Source organism: Durotheca rogersii, assembly GCF_024521655.1.
Source record: "Durotheca rogersii strain YMJ 92031201 chromosome Unknown GGS23scaffold_8, whole genome shotgun sequence".
Classification (NCBI taxonomy): domain Eukaryota; kingdom Fungi; phylum Ascomycota; class Sordariomycetes; order Xylariales; family Xylariaceae; genus Durotheca; species Durotheca rogersii.
This window is the reverse complement of record NW_026251239.1, coordinates 266,984-282,156: the sequence shown is the minus strand read 5'-3', so window position 1 is coordinate 282,156 and position 15,173 is coordinate 266,984. Positions and strand designations below refer to the sequence as shown.

The 15,173-nt window shown below is 57.1% G+C and overlaps 3 protein-coding genes across 3 annotated transcripts; 1 reads left to right on the top strand and 2 right to left on the bottom strand.

The window, feature by feature from the left end:
• Nucleotides 1-2,292: 2,292 nt before the first annotated feature.
• On the top strand, nucleotides 2,293-4,844 carry GGS23DRAFT_564822 (chaperonin Cpn60/TCP-1 family). Its single transcript, XM_051516163.1, has 4 exons — nucleotides 2,293-2,632; nucleotides 2,712-2,878; nucleotides 2,942-3,263; nucleotides 3,334-4,844. The coding sequence occupies exons 1-4, from the start codon at nucleotides 2,587-2,589 to the stop codon at nucleotides 4,470-4,472; spliced, it is 1,674 nt and encodes a 557-aa protein (XP_051372363.1). The 5' UTR covers nucleotides 2,293-2,586; the 3' UTR covers nucleotides 4,473-4,844.
• Nucleotides 4,845-5,533: 689 nt separating this feature from the next.
• On the bottom strand, nucleotides 5,534-8,188 carry GGS23DRAFT_508948 (uncharacterized protein). Its single transcript, XM_051514534.1, has one exon. It carries the CDS (start codon nucleotides 7,910-7,912, stop codon nucleotides 5,669-5,671), a length of 2,244 nt encoding a protein of 747 aa, XP_051372362.1. The 5' UTR covers nucleotides 7,913-8,188; the 3' UTR covers nucleotides 5,534-5,668.
• A 914-nt stretch (nucleotides 8,189-9,102) lies between these two features.
• On the bottom strand, nucleotides 9,103-13,288 carry GGS23DRAFT_604688 (uncharacterized protein; the record flags this gene model as incomplete). Its single annotated transcript, XM_051519638.1, has 8 exons — nucleotides 9,103-9,388; nucleotides 9,504-10,365; nucleotides 10,422-10,432; nucleotides 10,680-10,767; nucleotides 11,089-11,137; nucleotides 11,171-12,090; nucleotides 12,154-13,027; nucleotides 13,097-13,288. 8 exons carry the CDS (start codon nucleotides 13,286-13,288, stop codon nucleotides 9,103-9,105), a joined length of 3,282 nt encoding a protein of 1,093 aa, XP_051372361.1.
• Between the last annotated feature and the right edge of the window lie 1,885 nt (nucleotides 13,289-15,173).

Sequence of the window (15,173 nt, the reverse complement as noted above, 5' to 3'; positions counted from 1 at the left end):
TCAACGGGTCGTACTGTCAACACTGATCTCCCGAACGTGGCCCTCCTGACAGGCTTTGTTTTCTAATTCTGTCATGCTGCCTCTCACTTCTCTTCCGTTACGTGAAAACGTAGACACCTACATCTCCCTCGTGGGACACGTAGGTTTGTAAGCACAGATTCCCTACGTGACATCTCCCGTTTTACCCCCTTACTACTACGGAAATCGCGTTACTTTACAAGAAGGGAACGTACCAAACCTGAATCATATTTTACCCCGAATGGCGGCGGATCATTCCACGGCAGTATACCCTTTTTAGTATGCATTCGTTCCGGAATCGTAGATGGCGTCAGCACATTTCCAGTGGCGGCTCCAGACGAGATATCGAGATAACATCGTTGCGGGACCTGTGCGCCTCATCGAGCTGATCATACGTATCAAGGATGAGTGGGTGACTCGGCTGCCATGGGGTGTCAATTTCGTATGGAAATATTGGCCCTCTAAGCGTGGTGGGTTTCGGGAAGATCCCCTAAGATAAGCTTAGCAACGTCGTACGGACGGTCATCAAGGACTGGCACGCTCACCCTATATCCTAAGCACTAAGTAGCTAGTAGTATCTCGTGGGCGCTTCCCGTCTAGCTTTCCGTAGAACGACGTGGATGTACTAGTGAGATGAGTAGGCGAGAGCTGAAGCGGTGGCGCTCCCCGTCTCGAGACGAATTAACTATTATGCGAACTGCGGTGGCGGTATCGTCCAAAAGGCTATCTTCGTAGTCATATTTGTACTCTAGCGATACTGAGTGATTATGAGGGTGAGAATAGTGAGGCGATTTGACACAAAGCCCTCCATGAAAGATGAGAATACAACGACAGGACGGAGCCAGTATTCTAACAGGCCGTGATGCTAGCTGGCGAGGTTCCAGACGCATGAAGCCGCACGAAAATATGAACTTCACTTATTCGCCATCAATGACAGCGAATAAATACTTAGTAGTGACTCGTGACAGCAAGGAGAACTTGGGAGAGGATCATTGTCTACGGGTATAAGTAGGAGGACGATGTTAGCACTCCAAGCGTGCTCAGAGGCAAATGCTCAAGACAGAAAAACGACCAAAATAACAGCGTTTAGACGGCCTCACATACGGGAGAAAACCTAGATTCGCGATCTGACGCAGTTATAGAGCCTGAAAATCCCACCACCGCTAAGTCGACTACGCGAGCTTCGACATGTGCAAATACTCCGAGGTCATTGTGAAGTGTCCAGGATGTCGGCACGTCCTGGAAGTGAAGAGAGACTGGAAATATTGTCCGGAAAAGGGCAGATGCGATGTTGTCAAGACGGGTTCCGGCCTTGTCAGCGCGCTCTGCAAAGATTGCCACAGTAAATATCACGTAAGTGCAAAGGGGTCTTTCGCTACCTCGTCTGGCCCGAGTTCCTCTCTAAGAACACCCTTCTCTCAAGGAAAGAGAAGATAAGAAGGAGCGTAGGCTCTGAGCACCGCTGACAAAAGTCCGATACAGCCCGACGATGAAGGGGAGGCAACGGAAAGGGAGAAGGGGCGGGAAAGGAGAAAAGGCCGTGGGGGGTAAAAGACAGGCCAAGAAGTAGAATTGGGTCGTGGATGCTCTTGTCCCAATTTTAGCAGAGGGTTCAACTAAGGAGAGCCCTAGACCGTGTCGCCGTCTGGGACCGAGGGTCTCGCGACAGTGACATTGCTATCCTCACTAGGAGCTCGAGTATCGAAATAGAGGCCGACATATTAGGGCTTTTTACATCCCTAGGTGATAACTATCCTCAATGAGTATTCTGTGGTCTAGTGCTACTGAAATACACCACTCGCTGCCCTGGAGTCCCCCTTCGCCTGTTCGGATTCGAATACACGCGTCCTTGCTCGTTGGTATTATAAAGTTCAGCACTTGCCTAGAGAACATACCTAGGTAATAATCAGTGTTGATGTGACAACGCGAGCAAAAGAAAAGGTTTAAGTGGTTGGTAGGTCAGGACCTGGCTAGCTGACCTCAAAGGTAAGTGTGAAGGTTGCTATCGAGGAGTGTAGGGCAAGCAAAAGGGGGAAGGGGGCGGTTAAGGAGACATAGGCTGGGGACTTGCATACAAGGATAGCCCGCATAAGAGAATGCAGCGCGACGCTTGTGCGGGTTTTGGGGGAGAGTGCGGGGCATGGTATGCGTAAGAGGCATATTTATGCGAATATAGCGGTTCTCATGCATATATCGGGATTCCAACTACGTAACCAGCAGCGAGAAGACACGGGTTGTGGTCCGTGCATGGCGACAGGACCCCACCTCCCCACCTCGCAAAAGGCATTCGTTCCTAATTTTTCGAAGCTCCCCACTGCCAACGGCGAAACGGGAGCTTCTCCCTCCCACTTATCACCCAGTCCGTCCCTCCCACGATCCCAAGTCAGGCCCCGAACCGGGACGATCACCAGATACCACGCTCATCCTGAATCTGCGGCTGTTAGCTTCCGAGCACGGGCAACCCGTATCGCACCGTCCACCCTCCGCCCTCTCTTCCACCTCCCTCGATATCTCCGAAGTTTACCGTAGCTATTGCTGCCCGCTCACGCGAGCGCCATCGTCGCCACCATGTCCTTCGGCGGCCAGACCCCCACCATCATCGTCCTCAAAGAGGGTGAGTTCTACCCGAAACACACATCTCCTTACCCTGCTACGAGGATATCCGCCTGACCGTTGGCATCTCCCTCCCCCAGGCACCGATACCTCGCAGGGGAGGGGCCAGATCATATCAAATATCAATGCCTGCCAAGCTGTCCAGGCCACCATCAAGTCTACCCTGGGCCCGTACGGCGGGGACCTGTTGATGGTGGATGAGAATGGCAAGCAGACCATCACCAATGACGGCGCCACTGTTATGAAGGTTAGACCCTCTCTCAATATCCTCTGCCGTTAGACGCGAGATATCTGACTGTATCCCGCGCAGCTTCTCGATATCATACACCCCGCAGCCAGGATCCTAGTCGATATCGCGCGGTCGCAAGATGCCGAGGTGGGGGATGGCACGACGTCGGTCGTCGTCCTGGCTGGAGAGATACTCAAGGAGGTTCGCGAACATGTCGAGCAAGGCGTCAGCTCCCAGGTCATCATCAAGGGCCTGAGGAAGGCGTCGAGCCTAGCCGTCAACAAGATCAAGGAGATCGCTATCCGAACAGACGAGTCCGACAGGCGAGAAACCCTCGAGAAGCTGGCGGCTACTGCTATGACGAGCAAGTTGATCAAGAGGAATACCACCTTCTTCACCAAGAGTACGTTGCCCTTGCCGTTCAGCATCATGGTGTATATACGCGTTGCATCTAGGAAGCTAACTGCCTCAAGTGGTTGTGGACGCGGTCCTGACGTTAGATCAAGAGGACCTGAATGAGAAGCTCATCGGCATCAAGAAGATACCGGGCGGCTCGCTGACCGACTCGCTCTTCGTCAACGGCGTCGCCTTCAAGAAGACCTTCTCCTACGCTGGCTTCGAGCAGCAACCTAAGTCCTTCACCAAGCCTAAGATCGTCTGCCTTAACGTGGAGCTCGAGCTCAAGGCCGAGAAGGATAATGCCGAGGTCCGCGTCGAGCAGGTCTCCGAGTACCAGGCCATCGTCGACGCCGAGTGGCAGATCATCTACAAGAAGCTAGAGGCCATCCACCAGACCGGCGCCAAGGTTGTGCTCTCGAAGCTACCCATCGGCGACCTAGCTACCCAGTTCTTCGCCGACCGCGACGTGTTCTGCGCCGGCCGCGTCGCCTCCGAAGACATGGAGCGCGTGGTCCAAGCGACGGGTGCGACGGTCCAGTCGACGTGCTCCGATATTCAGCCCCACCACCTCGGCACCTGCGGCTCGTTCGAGGAGCGTCAGATCGGCGGCGAGCGCTTCAACTTCTTCGAGGACTGCCCCGAGGCGAAGACGTGCACGCTCGTGCTGCGGGGTGGCGCCGAGCAGTTCATCGCCGAGGTCGAGCGGTCGCTACACGACGCCATCATGATCGTGAAGCGCGCCATCCGGAACCGGCTCGTGGTCGGCGGCGGCGGCGCCTGCGAGATGGAGGTGTCGGCGTACCTGCACGGGTTCGCCGACGCGAACCTGCCGAACAAGCAGCAGGTGGTGATCAAGTCGTTCGCGAAGGCGCTCGAGGTGATCCCGCGGCAGCTGTGCGACAACGCCGGGTTCGACGCGACCGACATCCTCAACAAGCTGCGGGTCGAGCACCGCAAGGGCCGGGTCTGGGCCGGCGTCGACTTCGCCACCGAGGGCGTCGCCGACATGGTGGAGCGCTTCGTCTGGGAGCCCGCCCTGGTCAAGACCAACGCCATCCAGGCCGCCACCGAGGCCTGCTGCCTCATCCTCGGCGTCGACGAGACCATCCGCAACGAGGAGAGCGCCCAGCCCCAGGCCCCGGGCCAGCCCCTGCCGCCCGGCGCCGCCCAGAGGGCCCTCCGGGGCCGCGGCCGAGGCATGCCGCGGCGGTGAGCGCGAGTGCTCTTCGCAGGGCGGCGAGGGGAAGTGGTGGCGGTGGCGGTGGCGCCCTGAGGAGAGGGGGTGCTACGGACAGAAATGGATAAAAAGAAAGCCGTACCTGATATCCCCAGGTTAGCGGCGGTGCCGTCGGTATGTGTGTGTACCTTTAAAAGATACCTGTGTTCTTGGAGGGGATAAAAAGAAACGCGGGGGAGAAGAGGAGAGGAAAAGAATCCCCGAGGACACCGAGAATATAGACGCTTTGCTACTACGAGATGGAGGGATGCGAGAGAGAAACAGTTTGAAAAATGAAGCGTGAGAGTGTGTGAAAAGGAAATGAACATGTGCACACTATGCGAAGACACACACACACACAGAGAGAGAGGGGGGAGGGGCCATGAGATGCCGCTTGCTGCTCCAAGCAGTGCGTCCGCGCGTGTGTGGGTACGTGTAGCTTAACATCGGACAGTACGGGCGCGAGAGCATCTAGGGAGTCGGCGCCCTGCCACGGGGGGGGGGGACATGCATCACCATCTCGGGCGTTGGCCGTCCAGGAGAATACATGTCATCTATGATCTATGGAAGAGTACTTATCCAACTCTGTCCCTCGTCCTCCTATACCTAGCAATTCCTGCTTAGAACCCAACCTCCCCATCACCCCTCTCCGCTTCCGAGACGGGTACCTATATATATATATATACCATACCCCCGGGGGGCGACGCACCGGGTTTCTACGAAGCGAAGAAGAAGGGGAAAAAGAAAACATGCATGCGCCCCAGGAGAGGCAGGCCGGAGGGATAGAGGGGGCTCAGACCCCAGACCTCGACCCGAGCCCCGCGCCCAGGCCAGCTCCTCCAGGGCAACTACCATCGCTCCTCTCGGTGCCTGTGACGGTACGGGATAAGCTGCTATCCGTAGAGGGGTCGGGCGCGAGGTGAGGAAGCTTGAGGTTTGGGTAGCTAGCTAGACGGGGAAGACCGCTCCCGCTGCTGCGGTTCCCGGCGTTGTCGCCTCCTACCACCTCGCCGCGGTGATCGGATTGCTCCCGACGCCCTCCCCTCCCCTGCCTTTCGCGTGCACATCTACAGAAACTAATTCGCACTGCGTGCGTCCGCCGTCCCGCTCCCACGTCTACGTATACGCATAGCTCCGTCGGCCCTTTCCCCCCGCGCGCCGCACTGGCCACCGGCGGTCGTCGGGGCTCGCGCTCACACGTGCTCGTGGGGGTCCGAGTCGAGGCCGTGGTCGTGATGCTGGTGCTCGTGGTGGTGGTGGTGGAGGTCCGAGTCAGGATCGGAGCCGCGGGCGATGACTTCGTCGATATCCATGTGGATTCCCGAGGGCGGGGAGGCGGGGCCGGGAGAGACGTGGAGGGATCCCGAGCCCGACGAGTCCGACGAGTCGTGGTGTTCGATGAGCATGTCCAGGTCGCGGTCCATAGCGTCCTGGTCTACCACTACCGAGTTGCTCGCATCGTGATGGTCGTGCGGGTCTACTACTAGATCTACTGGGTGGTGGTGGTGTTGGTGCTCGTGGTGGGAGTCGAGCCGATGGCGGTAATGCTGATGGTGATTATGATTACTGTGGACATGGTGGTAGTTTTCTGGGTCGGTGAGGGACAGAGCGAAGTGGTGATGGTGGTGATTATGATGATGGCTGGTGGGATCTAGATCAGACTCGTCGTGGAGCAGGGCCTGGAAAGAATCCGGGTCGTGGCGATGATGATTATGATGATGGTGGTGCATGGGAGTGTCGAACGAGGGATCATGGCTCAGCGCATGGATAGCGTGGAGGGATGATACGATGTGGGGATCGTGCGGACTGTACGGTTCGTGCCCCGACAGCGAATGGTGCGCGGAGTGCGAGCTATGATGCGGGATGGTATCCCTAGGATTAGTGTGAAAGGGGTCGAATAAATGGGGATGATGATGATGATGAGAGACGGAATGGTGGTGGGCGGCCTGGGATATCATCTGGGGGTCTATCGGGTGGTACATATCTACAGCCTCATGGAGCGAAGCGAGGGTCGCGGCCGAGTCGTGGTGGAGCTGACTCGGTAGCAGGGGGTGGTGTTGGTGGTGGTGGTGGTGTGATAACAACCCGGCGTCGTGTGACGACTGCATCGGAGGGGGATTCAGCAAGGATGAGATGTCACTGTGATGCTCGTAAGGGTTCGCAGGGCCAAGTAGCGGCGGTAGGTCATTGTGTGCCGGCGCCGGCGCTTGCAGTTCGAGGACCCTCCCGGTCCCCTCCGCGCCGTTGCCGCATACCCCAGTGCCTAACACGGGCGACGGTTCGGGCGAGAGAGGATCGACGCTAGAGCCGGCGGTGGCCCTGTCGGAATTTACGATGGGACGCCGGTAACTGGCAGTGTTTGGAACGGAGGGGATCTTGCCCGATTCCTTGCATTGGTCACACATCCTGATTACATCCGAGACCGTCTCCTTAATACGGCTCCAGTGATACTTCTCGGCAATGGTAGCGGTGGTCTTGTTGATGCCGGCGTGGCCACCAGCCTCGTGGAGACGGCGCGAGATATCCATCTGGCGGACGGGGTCGCTGATGACTTCTTTATCCTTCAACATCAGCACATCGTTGTCGAGCAGCTTATAGTGCGTCGCGGCGCTACGGAGCCTACTTTTCTCGGCGCGGTCAGAGCCATTCGGGTAGCGCCCGTACTTGAGATAGAACTTGATCTTGTCGAAACGCTCTTCACTCACGAGAAGGGGTTCGCCGCTGCCGCTGCCGCCACCCTCGCCGGCGTCGCCCAAGTCGCGGCCGTAGATGATGGCGTCGACCAGCCGGTCGGGATAGGACTTGAGATTGCCGCAACCCTTGACGCGGCCGATGCGCTTGAAGCCCAGGGCGTCCCAGATCCTACAGGAGGCGACGTTCGTCTCGTAGACGAGGTTAAAGACCGAGTACGTGTAGCCGAGCTTGGGGGCCCAGTCGAGGTAGCTCTCGCCCATGAGGCGACCGACACCGCGATTGCGAGAGGCGTCGGTGACGAGAAAACCGCCGTTGCAGACGTGGCTGCTACGGCCAGGGTAGTTGGGCTTGATGTAAAAGCTGCCGAGACACTCCTTGGACCAGTCCTTGCCCTCGACAACGTCGGAGGCACTTTCGATGCGGCCGAGCAGCATGATGCCGGCAAAGTTCTGCACCCAGTAGGCGGAGAACTTCTCGAGAGGCATGGGCTCGATCATGGGATAGGTGTCGCCGCCCTCGATCTCCTTCGCGAACTGGTCCGAGAGATACGCGAGCAACGAGGCGGGCACCTGGTCGCGCGAAGCGAAGGGCACGACGGTCGCAATGGTCTGGCGGTCACGCAGGGTGACTTGGCGGGGTAGGACATTGGGCGGGAGCTCCGGCTTGCCGGGGATTGGGTACGGCGCAGGCCCGGTAACACGGTGGATGGTGGGACTCGATGGGTCATCCATGATTGCCGGCATCGTGACCCGCAGGCCCTCCAAGGCCGTGGAGGCGGTTATGTTACCGGACCTAGATGTGTGACCTATCAATAATTCGCACTCGATGGATGAATAACTGGCGAGAGTCTCGTCATCTCCATCTCTTCGCTCCCCTCCTTCGTCTCCTCCCTCCTCACCTTCCTCGCCGTCATCGCTAGCCTCTCTTCTCCCTATTCCTCGTTTTCCTTTCACATCGCTAACGATGTCCTCGACCCCACAGGTGAGCACACACACACACAAATACACAAATACACACACACATATATATGTGTATATACGTATAGGTGTAGATGTATATAGGTGTATGGATCCCTAAGGGAGACGGGCCCCCGCTAGCATGAAAAAGGAGGGGTGTCAGACAACCCCTGCCTGCCGCCACCGGACATGATGCACCAGAGCTCGCTATGTATATAATGGCGGTCTTACCGGAGTTGGGACAATGGCTGGTAACAGAGAGATCCACGGGGACCGCCGCTCGATTCGGTGTCGGATAGGTATATCTGTCCGTACGACCGCAGCCAAGCGAGTCAAGCCTTATGGCACACTCGAGCCCTCTCCTCCGATAGGAGACGGGCGGGCGAGACGGACAGGGTCGGCCGAGCTAGGGGAGAGGAAGAATAGGAGAGCAATTTGGCGATGGTGATGGAGTGTGCGTCGGGAGGGGAAATTCGTAGGTGTGAATATTTTGGAACGACAGGCCCGCGGCGGCTGTGCGAGGTTTCTCTCGGCTATGCCCTCTTCCGGTGGCTGGTCCTGTGGCTGACTCGCCGACCACCGACAAACCGTCGGACTTATCTGTGGCGCATTGCCCGTCGAGCGCTTACCTAAGCTACGCTGGAAAAGGGGGGGAGAGAAGAGCCTAGGTGGGAGGGCTGACCTGGCCTCGGGGTGGTGACCACCGTCGTCGTGGCGGAGAGAGACTACACACATCGGCAACCACTTCGTCCGTACGGCTCAAGTAGGTAGGTAGGGGGTAGATACCTAGGTAGATGGACAACCGACCTGTTTGTCACTTCGTAGGTCGAACACGCAAGTGATGCTCGCTCCCTCCCGTTCTAACCAGGTTTCTTGAGCTTTAACTTATTTATTTTTCTCTGTGCATATACAACACGAGCGTATCTACAGCAATGGCACGTCCATTATCTCCCGATGTGCTCTCTCCCATCCGGGGTCTATACAAATCGGATCTTGTCCGTACCCCCCTCTGTCGCACCCCGTGCCTCGTTGGCCTCGCTAAATTCGCGCCAGGCCGCGGCGTCTCTGGCCGCGACCTCTCTCGCCTCGGCCTCCTTCGCTTCTTCGTTCGCGACCCCGGCCAGCTCGTTGCGCATAAACGCCCTGATGTCCATCGGCGTCTGCCAGGCCACGAAGCCACTCTGCGCGTCTTGTAGCCGGCGGCTGTGGCCCTTCTCGCCGGCCCGCCCGAGCACGCTAGCGATGACGGCTAGGCATCGCAGACTACACCAGTTGGTTAGCATCCCAGGGGGGGGGGGACGTAGATGCGTGGTGGGAGGGGAAGGGGGGTTTGGAGCCGACGAGGTGATGTCAGGAGCATGGATGGGACTAGACGTACCTGTCGTCGTTGGCCGGAATGACGTACGTCACCCACGAGGGCTCGGCGTTGGTGTCTATGACGCCGATGGTCGGCACGTTGACGAGGGCGCACTCGTGCAGGAGCACGTAGTTCTCCATGGGGTTGAGGCAGACGACGAGGTCGGGGATCAGGGGACGGCGGTCATTGATGTGGCGATCGAACCCTTCGAGGGGCTGGTCGTGCTCGTCGATGATCCGCAGCGGCATACCGGCCAGAATCACGTCGCTGTTCGTGATCGCCCCCGGCGTCCACTTCGTGAACAGGTGGCACCCCTTCGCCAGCCGTGCCGCCTGCGTCACGATCTGCGTCTGCCCCGGCCGGTTGCCCACGAACAGGATCAGCCCCGCTCGGTACGCGACCTCTTCTACCACTCGCGCCGCCCGCCGCAGGTGCGCCGCCGTCTCTTCCAGCGATATGATGTGGATTCCCTGACGAATACCGAATATGTATCGCGCATTCGCCGGGTTCCACAGCGAGGCGTGGTGACCCATGTGCGCCTGGGACGCCATGAGAAGCTCTAGCGTGACATCCTTCGGCCCGGGAGGATTTATAAAGACGTCGGCCGGCCTGTACGTCCGCTCGACCTTCGCGCCCACCCTACTGATCTTTTTCTTCAGCTCCTTAGCCAGGTAGTAATTCTCGACCGTCTTATCCTCCTCCTTGGGCTTAGGCCGCCGCGTGGCGGCTTTTGCATGGGCTTCGAAGATAGACGGCGGCTGCGCTTGCGCACTCGGGGGGGGCGGAGTCGGTGCTGCGAGACCGGTTGCGCCTGTCGGCGATGTTGGCTGTGTCGACATTGTGCGGAGGCGGGTTTGGCGCAAGGGTGCCGCCAATGCCCGGACTGCGAGGGTAACAACGTCAACGGATGCCAATGGCATGGAATGCCGACGAACTCACCTTGGCGGACACTGGATCCCCTTATAATCATGGTGGCGGACGTGTTTTGGCCGTCGCATGTAAGCTTGGGAGAGCTCTCGCGACCTTTTTTCGATAGAGGGCCAAATGCACGTTGCTTAGCAGATGGTCGAAAATACCTACCTGGGTACCGTTGTATGTACCTCCTTACGTAACTCAAAAGGTGGGGGTCTATCTCGATAGGTGGGGGATCTATCGCATGCCCCGGAAACCGAGTATCTCCTGTCCGCTCTAGCTTACCTCAGACTGGCTGGCTGGTTTCTTGTTAGTAATGGAGGGGTTCCCCTTGGCCGCTTGCCAAACCCCCTCTTCCTCTCTTCCTCTCTTCCTCTACCCCTCGTCTCCCCGAGTTCTCCTCAATAGGTACCTACCTTACCTACTTGACATCCTATTAAAGGTACCTACTGCTAGGACGTATGTCACGGGATATAGGGGAGCACGCGACATACGGCGATCCTTGCCGATCTATAAAGACCCAGAGACAACTCCATACTACAGGGAAATTCAGCCATAATAATAATCGCTTTGACTAAGTACTATGTAGGCTATTAAGTCTTATAACACGAGAGCTAGCGTCTATCCCCGGCTGCCATGCCACGAAATTGCTATTACCCCGACGCAATCGCGGAACTCCAGCGGCGCAATGCACCATCAATCAACCCCGGAAAGACTTCGAGTGACGGAACACGCGCACCTCCCTACCGGTTAGTGGCCCTCGAGATGGTAAAGACGCCGATGATGACGACCGCGAGGGTGACGATGGCGCCGGGAAGCAACAGCTCATTGGGGACACCGGCGATGAATTGCTCGGGCTCGGCGAACGAATTGGTCTTCCTACGACGCCGGACAGCCGAGAAGTCCTCTTCCTCGCTGTCTTCGTCGTCGTCGTCTACCGTACCCCGCCTGCGGCGCAAATCTGAAGGGGCGGTGCTGTGTGCAGGTGTGTGAACCGTAATCTCGGGCTGGGAAGTGGTGACGGGGGGCTTGTCGGGGTCGTGGACGAAGAGGTCAACCTTCTCGAGGTGGTGGTGCCGCGCTAGCAGGATCGCCTCGAGGAGGTCCTGGTCGGTTGTGATGCTTACCGTGTCCCCTTCGTCGTCCAGGTAGCTCATGGCAAACCCCCCCGGGATCACCTTGCCGTCTTCGTCCACATCGGGCGCGCCTCCAATAGCTTCTACCTCGGCACCGAGCTTACCTACGATGTTGGTAACGAATTCAGCGATACCGCGGTTGGCAATGACCTGAAATCGGTGCACGCGGCCGCTCGGCGCCTTAAACTTGAACGCGAAAGGCACCTCGGCCGGCGAGTGCGGGGCCACGGCAGAGTGTATCGGCGACGACTCGATACCCACGTGCGAGGCACTATCTCCGGGCGCGACGGTATCATTAAGACGTTCACGGCCGGCGTCGGGGGATATGATGGAGCGGGTCGCGATAGTGCCGTGATGGTGGCTACCGTCACCCGAGACCATGGACTCGGTCTCGTTGTCGAGCGAGAGCCAGAACTTGTTCCATGCAGGGCCCTCGTTATCAGCGGAGGTAGACATGGTGTTGATCTGTTCGAGTGTCGCATAAGTCAGCTTCAGCACATCAACCATGCCAACAATTTCGCCCTGGTCATTCATGACCGGGAGGTTGAGGTAGTGGCCATCTGCCAGACGCATTAGCTAAACAGGTTTTGACGTAGCGTTTCCCGTTGGTCTCGAGAGCTCACCATGCATTTTGCGCAGAGCGGCCTGGATGCTCATATCCATGGGGGCAAAGTCGGGGTGTGGCGTCATAACGCGCACGACGCTGCACGTGGCGGGATCCAGGCCCGGAGCGATGACGCGCAGGACGACATCCTTGCTCGTGAAGATACCCGTAATCTGGCCTTGGTCCTGGACTAATACGGCGGTAGTGTGGTTCTCCTTCATCATCATCGCAGCCTCCTTCACGGTCGTCCTGACACTCACGGTCGTAGGCGGCAAGCCGTTAAGGACGCTCTCTAAAGTCGGGCCAGACATCTTGGAGCGGAGGGCCTCGACATATTGGATGATCTGCTGAGGTTGGCTCGCACCAAGCTCTGACTGGACACCTTCCAAGGCGGCATAAAGCTTAGTCGAGGATGCATAAGCCCGTTCCAACTTTTCCATGGCATCGTAAAAGCACTTGGTGATGTCGAGAATCCCAGAGATGTCCTGGTTCTCGTCCATGACGGGTAGATGCCGGAACCCCTTGCGAACCATGAGATCCAAGGCATCGGTGGCGCTGGTGTCGGTGCGGGCGCACAACGGGTTCTTGGTCATGATTTCGGCGATGGTGATATTGTTGGCCTTCTGGCCAGCGCCGACCACCCGAAACGCGAGATCTTTGGCAGTGAAAATGCCGGCAATCCGGTCGTCGTCATCGGTTACCAACACGCAATCCTCTCGCTTAGCGGCCATCAGCTGGGCTGCCTCGGCAACCGTCGTGCCGGGCTTGATCTGAAGGGCAGGGCTCGGCTTCAGGGCGAGGACGGTTCCCGGGGGTGCCTTACGCGAGTGTCGGGCTCGGCTCGTGAGGTGCTTCTTCTTGGAGAGGTCGCTCTCCAGCTTACGACGAATAGCCTGGCGAATAGAAGGTCAGCATAGGGTCGGTTGGCTGGCGGGGGACAGACAGCGTGTCACGGGACGTACCTCATCCCGCTTGCTCTGCTTCTGCCTGCTCGCGCTGATGCCGGCGGCAGCATCGGGCGGAGGGGGTTGCGACAGGTGGTTGTCGAGGACGGGTCTCGGGATGCCGGAATTGGCGGGACTGGCAGGTCCGTAGGGGGCAGCAGATCCACGCCCCTGGTTGCGGCTGGGGGTGTTTCTCGAGGCGCTCGACATCGTGCCTGATATTTCAGGGATGGGTGCTGAGCGGATCCAGAGAGAGAGAGGATAGGGCTTGGTAGCAGTGTCGTGGACCACGGTGCTGCGTCCTAAGCGAGCAGGCGAGGATGGACGACGCCCCAGGATAGCAGCCGCGGAGGGAATGCGAAAGGAGACGGGATTGATTGGAAGGGGGAAAAGTCGGGTCGGCCAGACGTCGACTCTATAGTATCATTCGGCAGCGCGACTGGCAGCAGCAGAAGTTGTGGTCCAATTGTGTTTGCCTGACTCCCTATCGATGCTCAATGACGCCGTGAGGATTATCACGGAGCGAAATAGAAGCGCAGGTTGGTTGTGGGTAGGATAGACAGGACGGTTGGGCGGGCGGTCAGAATAATGGCGCGGGCCTATTCGGCAAAAAAAAAAAAAGAGAGAAGTCATTCAAGTGGTCGCCAAGGAGACGCCGTCTGGGACCGGCTGCCACACCTGTCATTCCCGCCCTCATCAGCTGAGGACGACTCGAGCCACTTCCGAGACAGGTGGTGCATGTGAATAGCACCGTTGTACCTCTCCCGTACCCTGACGTGGGGCAGCAGAGCTTCGCGCCACAGCACCGTCCACGTGGGGTCAGAGCAATACAAAGTGCCTTCCTAAGTACCCGAGGTACCAGCCCCCACCTGTTGCAAACGCAGATGTGCACCGACACAAGCAGGAAACAGCAGAAGCAGTACTAAGCAGGTACGTAGTGGCCGGTCAAGTCACAGCGGGCAGCGGCATGGACCTGAGAAGGTAGGTAGGTACCTAAGGTACCTACGTCAGGTGGGGAACGAGGCAGCTGTAGGTGCTAATACGTCGATGTACTGCTCGGTACCTGACCGACCCAGTCCCTCCCGTAGCGAGACGCTACGCATTGCGAACCCCTGAGGTGGGTGCCGTTCATTTCTCCGCCGCGGGCCAACAGAGGTATAAGAGCAGAACAGATGACATGATATGACATTGGTAGGCAAATGGAAAAAAATCGGAAAGAAAGGATTGGGGAAAAGAGGGGAAGAGAAGAGAAGGCTATGCTCGGAGCCATCCTATGGCAATTTGCAATCTTCAACATCTGATTGCTTCTTCAGCTGGCAAATGAGACAGACTATCATTCGTCCAATGTTCCGGCGGGACCCTTCATTCGGTACCTACATGGGTACCTGTAGGTATAGGGGATACCATATAGGGAGGGGGGGGTCTATGGATAGTATGTCAGCTATAGAGTCGGGGTACCGATACGGTAATAAAATCTAGTAAGGGTTACCTTAGCTAGTTATTCTTTCGGAGGGGCTAAAAGAATTATAGCAAGGGTCGCGGTACCGACCTTATTACCTTCCCTTCTTATAATTTTAGGATGGTTTTTATAACTACGTAGGAATTAATATCTAGACGGATATGATAATATTTAGACGGATATAATGTCTATATATTCCATAGGTACCTACCTACTTACCTACCTAGGTACCTACCTATCTAGGTACCTACCTACCTACCTACCTACCTACCTACCTACCTACCTACCTACCTACCTACCTACCTACCTACCTACCTACCTACCTACCTACCTACCTATCTATCTACCTAGACCTACTTATTATCTTCATCTTTTTTCTATAAATATTATAATCTATTACCTATCTACGAACCTATCTACGAATCTATTTACGAACTTATCTTCGAACCTATCTACGAACCTATCTACGAACCTATCTACGAACTTATAGGAGCTAGTTTAGGCGCGTGGAATCTATCTATCTTCGAACCTATCTACGAACCTATTTACGAACCTATAGGAGCTAGTTTAGACGCGTAGAATCTATTTATCTATCTTCGAACCTATCTTCGAACCTATAAGAGCTAGTTTAGGCGT